This window comes from Colossoma macropomum, unplaced genomic scaffold, assembly GCF_904425465.1.
Source record: "Colossoma macropomum unplaced genomic scaffold, Colossoma_macropomum, whole genome shotgun sequence".
Classification (NCBI taxonomy): domain Eukaryota; kingdom Metazoa; phylum Chordata; class Actinopteri; order Characiformes; family Serrasalmidae; genus Colossoma; species Colossoma macropomum.
The window spans coordinates 14859526-14875487 of NW_023494800.1; the positions used below are offsets into that span (position 1 = coordinate 14859526).

Below are 15962 nucleotides of genomic sequence, written 5' to 3' on the forward strand. Positions count from 1 at the left end.
TGTCGGGGGTTGTATGGGGACACTTGACAGCTTCCCGTGAGGAAAGAAAAACAAAACAAAACAAAACACCATTCAACAGTGAATCAATGGTTTACTCACATAAACATTCACTGTAAAAAGTGGAAGAGGGCAGAAGGTGATTTGAAGTGTTTCGAGGTGCTTAGATCATCTAAACTAAAACGTAGTGAGTTGAAAAAAGGTAATTTGCTTGTTTTTTTTTTTAGAATGAACTGATGAACCATGTTTTTACACAACCTGTGTGTGTGTGTATGTGTGGCAGTGGTGAACTGTGACTATTAGAGTTAGCCCTTCACTGGAAATAAATCTCAAAACTCTATGATACATCTCTAAGATAATGCTATTTTCTGCTAGCACCTCTATAGGATTTCTATTAGTATGTTAGCACTACGCTAACAGCAATTCAAATAAACAATTTTAGCCATTCTACATTAAATACAGACATTTGAAGCTGGTGAAAGACATCTCATGTTTAATTAGAAGCATTGACATATTAACATATATTAGATGTTGTATATTGCCATTTACTTACTCATACTTGCAGTCAGTGAAATATCTAGGACTTCCAGAAGACCTAGAGTGACAATTTTTTCACAAAGTATGATTATGTTAGCGGTTAATCTGATCTGTTAGTACTTCCATTCTGCTCCTGAAGTTCTGACCAAAAGGAGATCTGCGTAGATACCACTGGAAAAACACTGACTGGATCATTTTTGGGTTTTTAAAGAATTTAAACATTTTGTATACTTGCAAAGTTTAAATACAACATGCACAATGAATATATCCAGAGACGTTATAAATGAGAAGACCAGTCACTGGTTGAAATATGAAAAAGTAAGAAGATCAACATGGCGTCTGTTTATGTAAATAACTGCCTGACAGCATTGCAAAGATGGCCACTGAGTGAACAGACTCTCCTATAAGGACTTTGATATATTAAATAAAAATCAACTAAAAATGACAGACATATTTTTTTTCAGTGAAACCATTAGGCCCATGCTCTTGCTGTTACAGCTGAATGTCCTCATGATTACAGGCATAAATAAACGTGGAAATTCTGATAATTTAGAGACATTTGGGAGCTTATGTAAGGAAAAAACACATTTTACTAAAAATATATATACACAAAAACACACAACTGCTCATTGTTGAATCAGTAGTGAACCCCCCCAAAAATAGTATTACACAGGCTGTGTTTTGTGTGAGTGGGTTTTGGTGAATGAGAGACAGACAGTGAGAGAAAGAGAGAGACAGAGAGACAGAGAGAGAGAGAGAGAGATAGAGAGAGAGAGAGAGAGGATGGAGGTTTTAGATAAAACTCCAAGCTCAGTGTCAAAACTATTAACAGGCAGACCATACTGGCTCAGACATAAGCCAAACTGTATCTGGGTTATTGTATATGCTAAAAATTATGTCTGATGACATTATAGAAAAATGCTAGTATCAGTTTGCTAACTGATTAGCTTTTTTAACTTAGCTGCTGACAGTTACCTTGACAAATCAGTCAGATTAAACAGGACTGTAATCACATTTGTGATTAAAATCTGATATTCTTCATATTGTTTCATTATAGTTTGCTGAAAGATGACAAGTCCTCCTCTGCATATCACATTGCTCTGACTAGATCCCAGGCATATTACATACTACAGCTTATTACTCAGTAACTACATGGACTACAATGTAAACTGGCTGAGCTATTCTTAGGTTATAGGAATGTGTAACAAAACTTTTGGCCCAGGACATTTAAGGGGTTAATGTAAACCCAGCTGGAAAAAAAAAAAAACAGAGAGAGAGAGAGAGAGAGAGAGAGAGTTGTGACTTCAATTAAAATCTTCTGCTTGACAGAAGCACAGAGCAGCTGTATAGCAGGTATTCACTCGGGGGTATAAGATTAACGCAATCAATCAATCAATAAATCTTTAAGTAAGTTGCCAAGTAAGCACTATGTGAACTCTCTCCACCTCCTTTATGTTCTCTCAATGGCCCAGAGGCAGGAAGGCTTCCACAACAGGATTCCAGTAAAACTAATGAAACAAGGTTCAATCCACTGACGTGAAATGATGGAGTACCATGTGATGTTACTGAAAAGGACAACTGTACGTGGTCTGATTCTTACATGATTATGACACACAGCAAGACTATCTATCTATCTATCTATCTATCTATCTATCTATCTATCTATCTATCTATCCATCCATCCATCCATCCATCCATATATCAATGTATCTTAAGCATACCCCTGGGCATGTTCTGTTGATTTTCTAAGTGAAATTAAGTTACACACTTAAATATGAAAATTTTAGTACACAATTTCCATTTATTTCTCTTTATGAGTTTAACATATAAGGAAAAAATAAAACATATAATTTCATTTAATCCCTATATTATCCCCCATATTATATCATCCACACAAGCAGCAAATTTCTCTACATTGATTTTATATACATTGGCTATTTCTAAATCTGCAGGTGCTTTAATTGTCAGGGGCTCTAGTCATATTATTTTATATGCAAGAATGAAAAACAATTAATACCTCATTCATTAGGAGAAATGTTTATTAAAGGCAAATAATAAATAAAAAAGAATTAAATATTTACATGGGAAATACAGTCTTTCAACAATTGCGCCTTTCTCATAACTAAAATAAATAAATAAATAATAACAATATACAGTACTGTGCAAAAATCTGAGACAATCCTTCATTTATTTCACATCCAGTCAAAACAGCCCTTAAGTTATTCATTTTGTCAGGAAAAAAAATAAATAAAACAAACAAACAAAAAAATATAATATCAAAATATTAAAGTATTTAGTGTGTTCACACTTTGCCTTTATTACAGCTTCCTTCCTTTTCAAAGTTTTAAAAAATCTGCAGGGATATTTTTCCACACCTCCAGTTGCATTTTCTGCTTCTTATTGTCTGAGTAATATTAAACACATTCAGTGATGTTGAGGACTGGACTATGGGCTGGTCAGTCCATTGATCTGAGAACACCAGCAGTTTCTTTGTGTGATTTACAAATTTTCTTCTTTTTTGTCTATTTTCTTTTCTCAGTAACTTTCCTGACGGCTACATCCTTTCAGACTCATAGTGTTGAGATGTCCTCTCGCAGTGGAAGGATGGACAGAATCACACTATTGTCCCTATTTACCTGTGACTTTCCCCTTCTTTAAAGTACCAGGCAGCCTGTAAGAATGAAGAAGGAAATGTAGCATGCCAAAAAGAAAGTCATTTGTGTGTGTGTGTGTTTCCACCAAAGTAGGAATCTCTGACGTTTAAACATTTTTTTAAAGTCTAATCTCATTTTCAATGTCCCATTCTTTTGTATGTATTCAGCTGGTCACTCTCCTTTCGTGCACGTCAGTATTCTTATTTCCTCTTTTATTGGCTGGTATGGAACCCTGAGGGGAGCTAGGGTGTATGTGCGCGAGTGTGTGTGTGTTTTGAGGAGTGGGGGGTAAATGGTATCTAAAAATACCCCCTTCTCCTCCTATGAGTCAGCTCACTCGCCCCTTAGAGTAAGCAGTGGAGAGGGGTGAGGGAAAGGGAGGTGCTATGGACACGAATGAATGCTGCCTGGGAAAATGTCATGAGTTTAAATGCTGCAGGGTCTGCGTGCTTCAGTGAACAACCTCCGAGTACACACAGACGGGTTTGTTTATGAAATGAGAGAAAGTGTTTCAGCACATAGAGCAGGTGGAAAAAATATTGATGTTTTGTTTTTTAAAAAAAATTGAGAGCGAACATAACATTGTCAAGAACAGAAAATAGACATATTGCAAGGTGTCCAAGAAGATTACATTAAAATGTTTGATTGCATTAATACTGCATGAAGTTGATATCATTCACAAAGTCCATAGAGAAAACGAAGGAAAACCTTGAAACAAACCTGCAGTGAGAACAGCAATGGCAGTAAACTAGTCCGATTATTAGGCTAAGAGACGTGAAAAGTGTTATTAGGAGCTTGTTATTCACTCACACACAGGACTTCTGCAAACGTTAATTGTATAGTTAGCATGGTGGTAAATATGTTGTTGTTTCAGACTTAGTTTTGATCACCACAAAATAATTCAGCTCAGTAGTGTAGCATTTTGTACTAAAACTCAACATATGTAGCAAAACTAAACAAAGCATTCTGTAAAAGCCTATCCAACATATGCCATGAACGAACACATCTGTAGACTGAGTGTAAATAGGCCAAATCTAGCATACAGAGTCTGTATTTATTAATAAAAGGTACAGTTGTATCTCTGGTACGGTATAACAAGTGAAGCCCTCCAGACACTTTTCTATGCTGCATCCCAAGAGCTACATTAAGTGATATTTTTACTCTTCCTTTTAGTTGGAGTGCCAGTAGGAACAGAGTGAATTATGCTTACTCATTTCTGTAGTACAAACACTTGAGGTGAAGATGGGGCCAGTGGATCAGTGATAGAAATTACACAATGTGGCCTTTCTGTAGTTTGAATGGTCAGGAGAAGGGTCCTGAGCTGGCATTGTGGTGGCCTCTGCATTGCCTGATCTCTCTCTCTCTCTCTCTCTCTATCTCTCTCTCTAAGGGCCCTGAGGGGGTTTCCACAGAGCCACAGCAACATGTATGGTCACACTGCACTCCATATGTCCTGCTACTACATTATACTCACTATCGCTATATTGCATGAATTGTAAGAATAACCAGGGCAAAGCAGGATACATATACAGGCAACCTTTATTACTGGAGGTCCATGTATCACAATAAAAGTCTAAGGCTTGGGTTAAAACACTAGTAAACATATATAATGCATGCAAATCTATGACAACAAACTAAAACAGGCCAACATCAAAACTGGAATAAGCTAGAAACATTACAGATAGAAGGAAATACTAACAAGAAAACAAGGCTGCAGGCAAAAGCACATCTAAGACTTCACAAAAAAAAAAAACAAGACAAAACCAGAGCTGCATTTAAAATCTCACCCTATTGCAGAAATAGTGCACTGTACAGTGTGTAAGCCATGTTGTAGTGTCGTTTACTTTCTAAACCTTCCATCATTCCACGATCGTTCTTTAGTATATAGCAAACCAGTGGTGTGACTAGGATTTTATGGGCCCCAGCACAGGAAAAGAATGCCTCCCAAGGCAAACATTACTCTTAATATAATTTGCTTGTTTTCATGCTATTGTTATGTCCTGACTCGTGGATTTTTTTTCAGATGTGAAGCATGAACAGAGTTGTTTAACTTTAAGTACCATTTACTGATGGTGACAGTTTTGGTGGTCTACCAGGTCTTGAATAGTTGTTAAGTGTCCCATCTTCTCTTTCTCTTTTAATAATCTTGTAAAAACTCCTGCGTTTTAATTTATTTTCCTTTTCCATTTCCATTCCTTATGCAAGTGGATTAGCTTGTATCTAATGTCCTCAGAAACATCTTCTGAAAAATGTTTAATTTGTCCTTGTTGGGCATTTTGACTGGAAATTAAATAAATGAATGGTGGTCTCTGACTTTTGCACTCTTCAGAACAGTCGCTGTGACACATACATATTTCAGCATATTATTTCAGTGGAATCATTTTGATTATTTAAGTTTTTTAAAATGAAAAATAATACATTTATAATGTTGCAGATTGTGCTGGACCAATTTTGAAAATGTTAGAATAGATTCTTCACAACCTCTGTGCCTTGGGCCATAGTGTGAAACCCCCACCCCCCACCACCATGAGTTGTTACATCACTGCAGCAAACACTGTATAGTGAAGAGTCAATAAATTAATGAGTGAACCATTCTGAACACAGTGCAGCACTGTGACTCAAGCTCTGGTCACTTAGATTTTTTAATTGCAATAACTATGGACATTCACCATCTTTTTGGAGGCAGGAGTCATTGCAGAAGTAAAAAAAAAACTTCATGATGAACAGACTGATAGAAAAGTTCCAAAATCACTTGGAAAAAATACATTAATTACTTTTACATTACATTAATCTACTTTTAAATACATTAGTTACTTTTGTTGAGATACAAGGTTTTGACGATATTCGCTGCTATTAAAAAACAGTGTTTTCTAACCCCGCTCTGTATATTTAGTGTTATTCCTACTCCACAGTATCTGATTCAACTACTTAGCTAATTAATGAGTCCTTCCTGAGTTGAAATGAGTGTGTTAGAGCAGAGAAAACACTAAAATGTGTCAGTCTGGGGGTCTGCAGGACCGGGGTTGAGAATTGCTGTTATAAAGAAAAATGATTCAATAAAAAAGTCGTAAATTCTTTTAATGCAGTACCTGTGGTGAAATGATTTTCAAGTGTATTAATGCCTTTTGACCCCTTAAATGACCAGGACCCACAGAGAAGTCCATTCTTTCAGTCTCACTCCTATAACTTAAGAATAACTCAATCAGTTTGCATTGTTTTCCATGTAATTACTGAGTAATGAGTCTTGGCATGTTGTAACAAGTCTGGGATTTTAAGTAGCACAATAATGCAAAAGGACTGCTGTGACATCTGACATCACATTTTAAAGACTATGTTGTCAATTCAGCCTAAAAAATGTACATTTTGTAGCAAACAGTTTACCTGCCTTTACTCAAGTCAAATCTTTCTAAATCAAAGCAAAACAACAAGTCAGATGCACAAAACAATGTTTTTCAGCATTTCAAATCTCACAAACACCTCAAATTACCGCTGCCCTCTTCTGTTCCAGTGCACGATAGGAAATATTCATACCATCCCATCCCTAATCAGGGAATAGATAGTGTCTGCTGGAAGACAGTCATTGTCAGTGTGCAAAACCTAAAGGAATGCAAAATGCATGAGGTTCTTGGCACATTTCAGTGGATGTAAAACAGGCTTTTCTTTTGTATGTGAAGGGTGAAACAAAAATTAAACTAAACAAGAGTTTGCCTTTGTATTTTTCACCATTTGCACTGATTTACCCACTGCTGTCTATCTGCGAGAGGCCAAGGAGGTCTAGTCCAGGTTGCGCTATAAAGGCCCATTCACACCAAGTAAAAATGAAGAAACATACGATTTCAGAGCAGCACTAAGTTTTTTTTTGTTAAAACTGAAAGAAGTAGCGTTACTGTGTCAGCAAAAAAACATTAAAATATGGTGTGCGTGCGCTGCTACAAGTCAACCTGTAAAGACTGAAATAATGATTTAAAAGTCAGAGGTGCCAGGGCAGATTTCACAGGAGGATCATGTCTTTTAATGTATTAATGTAATTCTTACAGACTCAAAAAGAAGATCTGGCTCAATGTTTAGGTATAAATGCCAAATCAACATGATACTGATGAAGATATGATGACAACAGTAGATAATTTACTCACATCCTCAGAAGAAACATCCTGCAAGTTTTGACTAAGTTCTCTTCGAATACCCTTCAACTCTCTCACAATCATCAGATTCATCTCCTTGTGGGGGTTCGAAGCACGACTGACGAGACAAAATGTTCTGCTCATTGCATTACACATTTCCACCAGAGAGGTCTCCAAATCCCCATATCCTACATAGTGTTCCTTCATAGCAGTGGAACTTTCACACCAATCCGACACATAGAAAATGTATGAGGATGAAGAAATGGATTCCTTGAGATATAATAATGAATTAATTTTTCTTTTAAGCACTGCAACTAAATGGCGCACACACTGAGTAGTCCTCACTCCATTTGTGGCTCTGCTTCTGCTTGTGGCTTCTCTCAAGAAGCGCTCATTAGCAAGGGAAGGTAATAGTTTGAGGTCCTTGGTGGGTAGGAAACGACTAGCATGCACCTAGATAAAGTAAAAAAGCTATATGCAGTCACTGTACAATACTCGCCATCATTCTCCAGCCTTTCAGCCATACTTTCTTTAATTTTTTAAACAGCATGTCGCTTGTTGTTTAAGCAAGAGAAGCATGATACATTCTGCCACCATCCTGATGCACAACGGAGCTCAGTTTGTTCAGCCTGATTTTTTAACACATCAGTACAGAGAATCGAGCAGGCGCAGATCAAAAAATTTATGCAGCGTGTTAGTCCGTCAGTTTATGACTCAGTGTGAAAGACAGCATTGACATACGTGTTTGTTTTTAAAACTTGATGCCTTTTCCTCTGTAAAAATCAGATTTAGTGTGAATAGGTCTTAAAGTTGGCTTTACACTGTGAAACTTACACGCAACTTTAGTTACTTGAAACCTACACGAAACTAAATTACACTTGAAAGGCATAAGGTAAAGCGTCCTGTAACTCATTTGGAACACAGCAAGCATCTCAACTTTGTGAACCAAGTTTTAAAAAACATCCAATCAGAACGGCAATAGCGCGTCACATGATCACATCAAACAACATACTTCAAACCACTGGTTTCGCCGGATCAATGGACAAGAAAATAAACCAGAAGATGGTTTATTGGGCGGTTTAAAAGGAGACCCACCCCACAGACACACCCTAAGACTGACTCTAGGTTGGTAGTTTTTCATTCTGACAGTTTCCTAAGCCATGACAACAAACGTGAGTTTCTCAAAGCCAACGTTTCTGTAACCAGCTTCAGTAACTAGCCAGCTAACGCTAACAGCTGAACGGCTGATTGCAACAGCGTTTGTTGTTTATTAGCCTGACGTTAACGTGGTTTACGTAGCCACGTTCATTTTCTCCGTTGTTGTTGTCCCCTAATTTTACACGGAGCTTAAATTCTTTTGAGATCAAAATGATGAAAATTATTACTGAAGGGTAGAATGAGATGTGTTCCTCAGTGAACTTGTACTTATATGACAGGCTATAACCATAATGGCTACTTTTACTTTTACATTTATTTTCAAAGGCTTAACACACCCAACAGATAAAAAACTCAAATACGTAACTCTAGATGAATAAATAGATGCTGTGAATTATGCTGCGGGCAGCTCACAACATGCAAGTGGTTGCAAGTAGTACAGAGTAAAACCAGCCTAACAGTTTTAAATCCCAAATGTATTCAGGAAGTCATAGCTGCAGGGTCCAGACAGCCATATAGTCATTCCCTCCCCGGTCTAGTGTGATTATTCTTTATAACTGGCATCTTGAATGCACTGTCTGAGAGACACATTTTTCAAATTATATCTCACCTAAGCTTGTTCTCTTCCTTTATTCGATATTTCCAAGTGCTTAGAAGAATTTCACAAGGGATGATATGGGCAAGAGCCAATGACCACTCTCATTTTAAGACACATATGTCCTTGGCCCACATTTTTCACCTCAGTGAAACCTTCTTCACTTTGGGCTGTTTGCTTCTGTTGCTGTTTTCCACTGTTGCTATTTGCTATTCAGCTCCATAAAGCAGCAATTGACAAATGTCTACAACAAATTGAGATCAATAATGATTTCAGGCTGTAGAATCATGACTGGCCTCCAATAGCTCATTCAGTCATAATTTCATGGCATGAATGATAATAAGATAAGATTTATACACAAACTGCAGAGGTCATTAAAATCCCACTTAGTCATCACTGTAACTGGTGGGCTGACTTGTTTTCTCTGCTGCAACAATGGAGAGTTGTGGACACAACAGTTTTAGATGATTATTATTATTTAAATGTGTCAATAGGTGCACGATGTACAATTTCTGCATTTCTCTGTTGGAAAATGCAGAGCTAGTCCTTGAAAGCTGATAGCGTTGTTCCAGCAGCCTGCAACACAGGCAGTGCTTAGGGGTTGCAGGAAAGTTTAGGACACAATAAAGGGGAATTCCACTGATGCATCAAAATTTCTGTATTGTTGATTTCTTAAAATGTAAAAAGAAATGATTCAGAGTAAAATGTTGTTCTAGAGAAACTTACAGAGTCACAATTTTTCACAGTGGTGGTGATAGGAACCAGACATTCAATCATTTAATGCCTCTTAAAGCTACATCACCAAAAGTTATTACATGAAATAGTTGTGAATACACTGTCTGATGCGTGAGACATTATTTTACAGTAGTTTTGACTTAAAATGGTTTCAAATGGATTTATTCAAACCCGTTCATGGCGGAGGGGTATGTGCAGGGATTTTTCCAAATTTACGGCTGTTTTGCAACATTACTTCTAAAAACTTAGAAGACCTGTAGATTCATTGGCATTTTGAGTAGTAAGTGAAATAGCTATATTTTTGTTGTAGACATCATGACCCCTGATTCCTATCACCACCACTGTAAAAAAAAATCTGAGTCAGCAAGTTTTACTACAATGCACCATTTCACATTAAACCACAACAACTTTAATCAGATTTCAACTAAATTATGCAGAAATGTTGAAATATCAGTGTAATTCTGTTAATGTGCCATTTTTCATTATTTCTGAGGTGCCACGTGTGTTCTTTTCACAAAATTTCTTATTAAAACACTAGAACTATAACACTGCCTCTCTACACCAAAACATACATTACAAAAATAAACTGTATATTGTGACTCTCATGCAAAAACATTGTAGTTCCACTTTTGTCATTTTTACTATTTGCATAAATTGATAGAGCAATAGAAATGGTAGTGTATGTTAATGTAGCAAGACTTGTTTTCTTCTTGTAATTTTGGACCATTTCTGTTGGCCTGTTTGCTTTGATCTGCAATGATAAGTGTATTAGCCATTAGCATCTTACAATGCTTTAAATGGGGTGCCATTACTTTTGAGGATGAGAACTTTGTAGCATTTTAGAAGCTAGATAGTAGACTTTTCTTCAAAGATTGAGCTAGCTAACAGCCTTAGGCAGTACAGACATCCCAGTAACAAACCTTGTCAAGAGGATGAACAGTAAAGATATTAAGAAAGTACTTTTTTTTATTTAAAAACCCTTTTCAGTGCATTTATTCTGCATTTCTCTGTGCTTTACACTTGTCAGTGAAACAGGAAGAGAATCTAACCTGGTAACATCTCACTGCAGAAGGGATAGACTGTGAACTGCTTTCCTGCTCCAAACTCCCCTCATCATTTGGTATTTCATTTTCTGAGGACAGGAAATCTGAATGCTCTGAGTTTAGGATCACTGGCAGATGTAAGTCCTCAAAAACAAGGATTCATAATTTATCAGTTGTTTTGTTTCTCGTCTCAGATGCAGCATGGCTTTCATACATAAACCAGCTAGCGTCGAGGAACACAGAGATCAAACGGAATTAAGACACATGGCAACACAGAGACATTGCATAATGTATAAAACTTGAAATTTATGCATAAAAGAATAATAAGTGAATAACCAGGTCGAAGCGCAGAATGGGCCGCTGAAGTGTTAAAGGGGATATATTTGACCTTTTTTTGTATTTTAATTGGGTTTATGTAACAAAAACAGTCAACTCATTTTTACATGACCATTTTCCAGCCGCTCTGTATTCCTTAGGCTGTATTTGTTACTGTGCCTTTAAAACTGATATATATGTAAATGAGGTCTGTTCTGATTGGCTGATCCGTATTGTGTGTGTTCAAAAAGCAGTCCAGGCAGAGACACACCTTATAATTTCAGCTGCTGTAGGCTGAATTGGTGGATATACAGTAGTGTGCATATTTATATACATATATATATATATATATATATATACATATTCCTCTATTCTGCCATAAACTATTACTGATCTTACTTTATATGATACTATGCCACTGATATATTAGGTATATATAGTATAGCTGTGCGATGCCATTAGTATGTGTGTTGCATATCAAGAAGTCACAGTCACTCATAAGGTCACGTTCAAAGGTAAACATGGTGGGCGATAAGTCTGTTGGCAAACCACAGCTGTTCTGAGGTCAGCTGAGAGCCAGTTGTGTCACTGCTGACTGGACACTCTGGGAATGGAAGCTTTTCTGCACAGTAGGCTACAGCATTATCAGGACATCTCTGTTCCCACATATTGAAAGATTACATGAATTAAAACCTTCTGAAACTACTCAGTTCTGGACCTCAGCGTCCTCCTGCTAGATAGGGCCATGATTTTATGTACGTCAGAGTGTTAGCTTAACCACTTCCCAACCTCTCTTTATAGAAGTCCAGTATTATTTGTTGTCATCATAGCTGATCAATGCTTCATTAAATTAAATTAGATGTTCTGGTGATGGAATTTAACAAATCCATGCTGTATCTGAGGGCCGTATGAAAAGTTAGAACCTAACCTGTTTTCACAAGATATCAACTACTAAGTCTTGTTGCTTTTTATTGAAATTAATGTTTATTTGTATATATTCCAAAGTTATATACAGTTTTTACTGGCAAAAATTACACTTACTGCCAAGATGGTTTTAAACAACTGGTTTACGTGCCTAAGACTTTTGCATAGTACTGTCTGTAAGTGCATGTCACAAACCTAATAAATTTAAAACAAGCTGCAGCTCAGTTTCCGTGCATGGGCTGAATGGAACATGGAGACAAACGCTACATTTTGTAACTGTTACAATGAATGAATCAAACTGTTTTATTTAAGAATGCAAAGAACATTTGTTTTTCTGTGATATGGGCCGTTTAAAATGATCATCTCCTTATGAGTGTAGACTTCACCTATTAAATGCTTTAATACAACTTGCAGTCTCTACTTGATTAAATGTTTGACACTTTGTCAGTCAGCATTTTTGCTAAAAAGAAAGAGAGTGAGAGAGAGAGAGAGAGAGAGAGAGAACTGTTTTCCTGCTGCCTGAGTAATTTATATTGACCTTCATCCATGACCCATTCTGCAGCAGATAAGACAAGCAAGTTGCTGAGAAACAGTATCTGAGTTTATGAAAAAGGCAGAGATACTGATGTAGTCACCTGAAAAATTAATCATCCTTATCTATAACTTTAAGCAGCTTTAACACAATTCATTCCAAGCCAAGGCATAAGAACAATGTGGGTAAGAAAATGCAGAGGAAATGCGTGTGATGACAACCTTAGAAAATCTTTTTAGATATTGTCCTTACTCATGTGAAGTAAAAGGACAAATTGTTTACGATTCTCTTTCTGTGGTCTATACTTGTTTGTCACAAAACATGGCAGCGTTTATGTAAATTCAGAAGCAGCGGCTGTAGATAACAGGGTTGTGCCAGGCTTTCAGCACCACGGACAGCGGCACTGATTACACCTGCTCCGCTTTAAAGGAAACCTCCGTCGTTTTTTCAAAGTTTCTGCATAATTCTATGGTTGTGATGTAAACAAAGCCATTCAGAGTAGTTTCATGTGAAATGGTGCATTGTAGAGATACTTGCTAACTTGGATTTCTTTACAATGGCAGTGATAGGAACCAGAGGTTGAGATGTCTGCAACACAAAATATAGCCATTTTATCTTTTAATCAAAACCACCAGTGAACCTTCACATATCTTGAGTTTTTATGTCATGTTGATATTGGTGAAATAGTGGCACATAAAAAAAAATCACATTTTCTTTGTGTTCTGTTTTGCCTTACTACACCCTGCAGTTAGCTCTCTGCCATTCTGTGGTAACTTTCTATTTGGTGTCTTGAAGGGGAAACACTTAAGATGTGTGGTTCCTATCACCACCACTGTGAACAATTCAAACAAGGCAAGTTTCTCTAGAATGACACATTCCCCTTCACACCACTCTGAACTATGCAGAATTTTTGAAAATTTGGAGGAATTCCCCTGTACGCACATCTAGGTTTGAAACTGGTTTGAGCTTTTCTAAACAAAGGTCAGAATAAGGAAAGAGAAATCTATTCTCAACAAAATCACCAACGTTGAATTAACACCTGCAGTGTCTAATTAACACCTGCAGCCTCTAATTAACACCAGCAGTGTTCAGCTGGGCTCAAATTAAGACTGTAGATGTTAATTCAGCACTAGGGATTTTGCTCTCTCTGAATATTGAGTAGGCTGTAGAAAGAATGTCAGTTTGCCGACCATTTTAACTTTTGTCTTGCTTTGTCTCTTTGGTCTTTGGTTTGCGTCTGTCTTTTCACAGGAGCTGTAGACTTGGTTAGAATAGCAGTGGCAACCCAGAGTGTCAGTGTTGTTACAGTTGTGTTACATTGCTCTCTGCCTTAAACGCCACTGTGACTGGGACAGTTCAACAGCGAGCACCGTCACGTGACTTTGGACGCTTGTCGTAGCTGTAATGCTGTTTCGCTGTACATCATCATTTCCGTTACTAAAACAATGCAGATGAACAGCGCAGCCAGCTCTGATGGCTGAAAGGGTCAAGTGTGACGTTTGGGGCTCATGCGTTACTATTAATATTTTTTACCCACCCGTATTGCGACAAGCCCCGCCCCCCGCGTGGAGGATTGGCAAGTAGTTTATACTCACAAGCAGTCCTCTTTCTAGCCAATCCCAGCCCAGGAAGCAGAATACTACCAACCAATCGTAGTGCAGGAGACGAGATACTACCTTCCAATCCTAATGCAGAAAATCAGATATTTCTACCCAATTTTAACTGAGGAAAACAGACATTTCAGTTCTATCTCAGAAAGACTAATATTTATGTTCAGTTCTAGTTCAAGAAGGCTAATATTTCTATTCAGTTCTAGCTCAGGAAGACAAACATGTCTATTCAGTTCTAGCTCAGGAAGACAAATAGTTCTATGAAGTTCTAGCTCAGGAAGGCAAATATGTCTATTCGGTTCTAGCTCTGACATACAGACACTTCTGTTCAGTCCTGGTTCAGGCGGTGAGGCACCCCTACCCAGCGCAGGGGGCGTGGTTTGTCGGAATACAGGCGGGGAAAAAAGCCCCCAGCGCCTGTGCGCAGCTTCCTCCCCCCATCCTGCATGTGGAGCGCGTACTGGCGAACGGAGTTGCACCAGGGTTTCGCGCCACTGCGGGGGCCAAAAAAAAACCCAGTAACAAAAATGGATTGCTAACATCGCTTCTCCTTTCTTGTCCTTTCTCCCACCTGACGTCATGCTCAATGTCTCGCAATAGTTTTTAACCCAACAAAAATGAGGATTTCTTGTCGTCGTCTTCTGCTGGTCTTCTCTTGCGTTTGGGGTCTCACTATGGGCGCCTTTCCGAGCAGCGTTCAGATCGGTGAGTAAACGGGGCTGCGCTGCTTCAGCGAGCCGCGAAAGAAACAAATGAAAGGTTTGGGCGTTTTATTCTTCCGCTGCCTCGTGTTTCTTTCCTCGCTTGACAAAGTGTAGGACGTGGATGCTTGAATGAACCCGTGCGTTAAGGGCTTCGGGTCGCAAAATTGTTGCGGAAGGACGCAGCATGTTCCGAGAAAACTGTGTTTGTAGCATATTAAAGTGCGTTTGCTAAGACTGGTGGTGTTTTTTGAGGGGGGATGAACGCTGTGGCTGGTTTACTGAAGCGCACCGTGACAGCGCCACTGCAGTGGGTCCCTACGGCACTCTCCGGGATGCTCTCTCTCTCTCTCTCTCTCTCTCTCTCTCTCTCTCTCTCTGCTTGGATGGAGCAAGACGAGAACACGGAGACATTGAAAGTTTAGGGCGGGCGTGTTTTATTCGCTTGATTTTAGCAGGCATTGAGTTTATGTGGCTTTAAACGCGTATCAGTGCGCGGCGCGCGCTTCCTCGTCTCTCCAAAGTGCTTTTAATTAATGCCGCTGCTGCATCACGCCGTGGGGCGCGAGCTGCCCACTTTTTCTGGCCCCCGGAATGTGTCACATTTGACTGTAATTACATTGGGGTCAGCGGATCGCCCTTGGTGGGCAAAACTCAATGTGCAGGTTCCAAACAGGGGGTCGTACTGTTTCAGTTTGGGGCCCGATTAGCTATGCATGATGCTGGGTGCTTAAGAGCATCTCAGTAGAATGTGTACGTTCCTCATTTGGGACAGCTTTGTTTTTTTCCCAAATGAGTGCTACGTTTGGGTTTCCATTATTTTGTCCTTTCCTCATCTTGGTAAAGGACGTCGTCTACAATTATGGAACTGCCCTTTTCTGTGGTGCAGAGTGTAATATCCCTCTCTTTTTTCAGGTGTTTCCATCTTCAGTTTCTGATATTTTGTCCTTTTCCCTTTTCCTAGCCTTGGACATAATCTAACAACTGCCCTTTTATATAGTGCAGAGTATAATACCTTTTTTTCTGTCCATTTCTGCAGCGTT

At 38.4% G+C, this 15962-nt stretch overlaps 1 protein-coding gene across 2 annotated transcripts in view; it reads left to right on the forward strand.

Moving 5' to 3' along the window:
• The first annotated feature begins 14686 nt into the window (after positions 1-14686).
• Positions 14687-15962, forward strand: part of gria4b (glutamate receptor, ionotropic, AMPA 4b) — a 129360-nt gene continuing 128084 nt past the window's right edge. For both annotated transcript variants that reach the window (XM_036587785.1, XM_036587784.1), the window contains exon 1: positions 14687-14923. In XM_036587785.1, the coding sequence (XP_036443678.1) occupies positions 14836-14923 (88 nt within the window). In that variant the 5' untranslated portion in view covers positions 14687-14835. The remainder of the gene's footprint in view (positions 14924-15962) is intronic.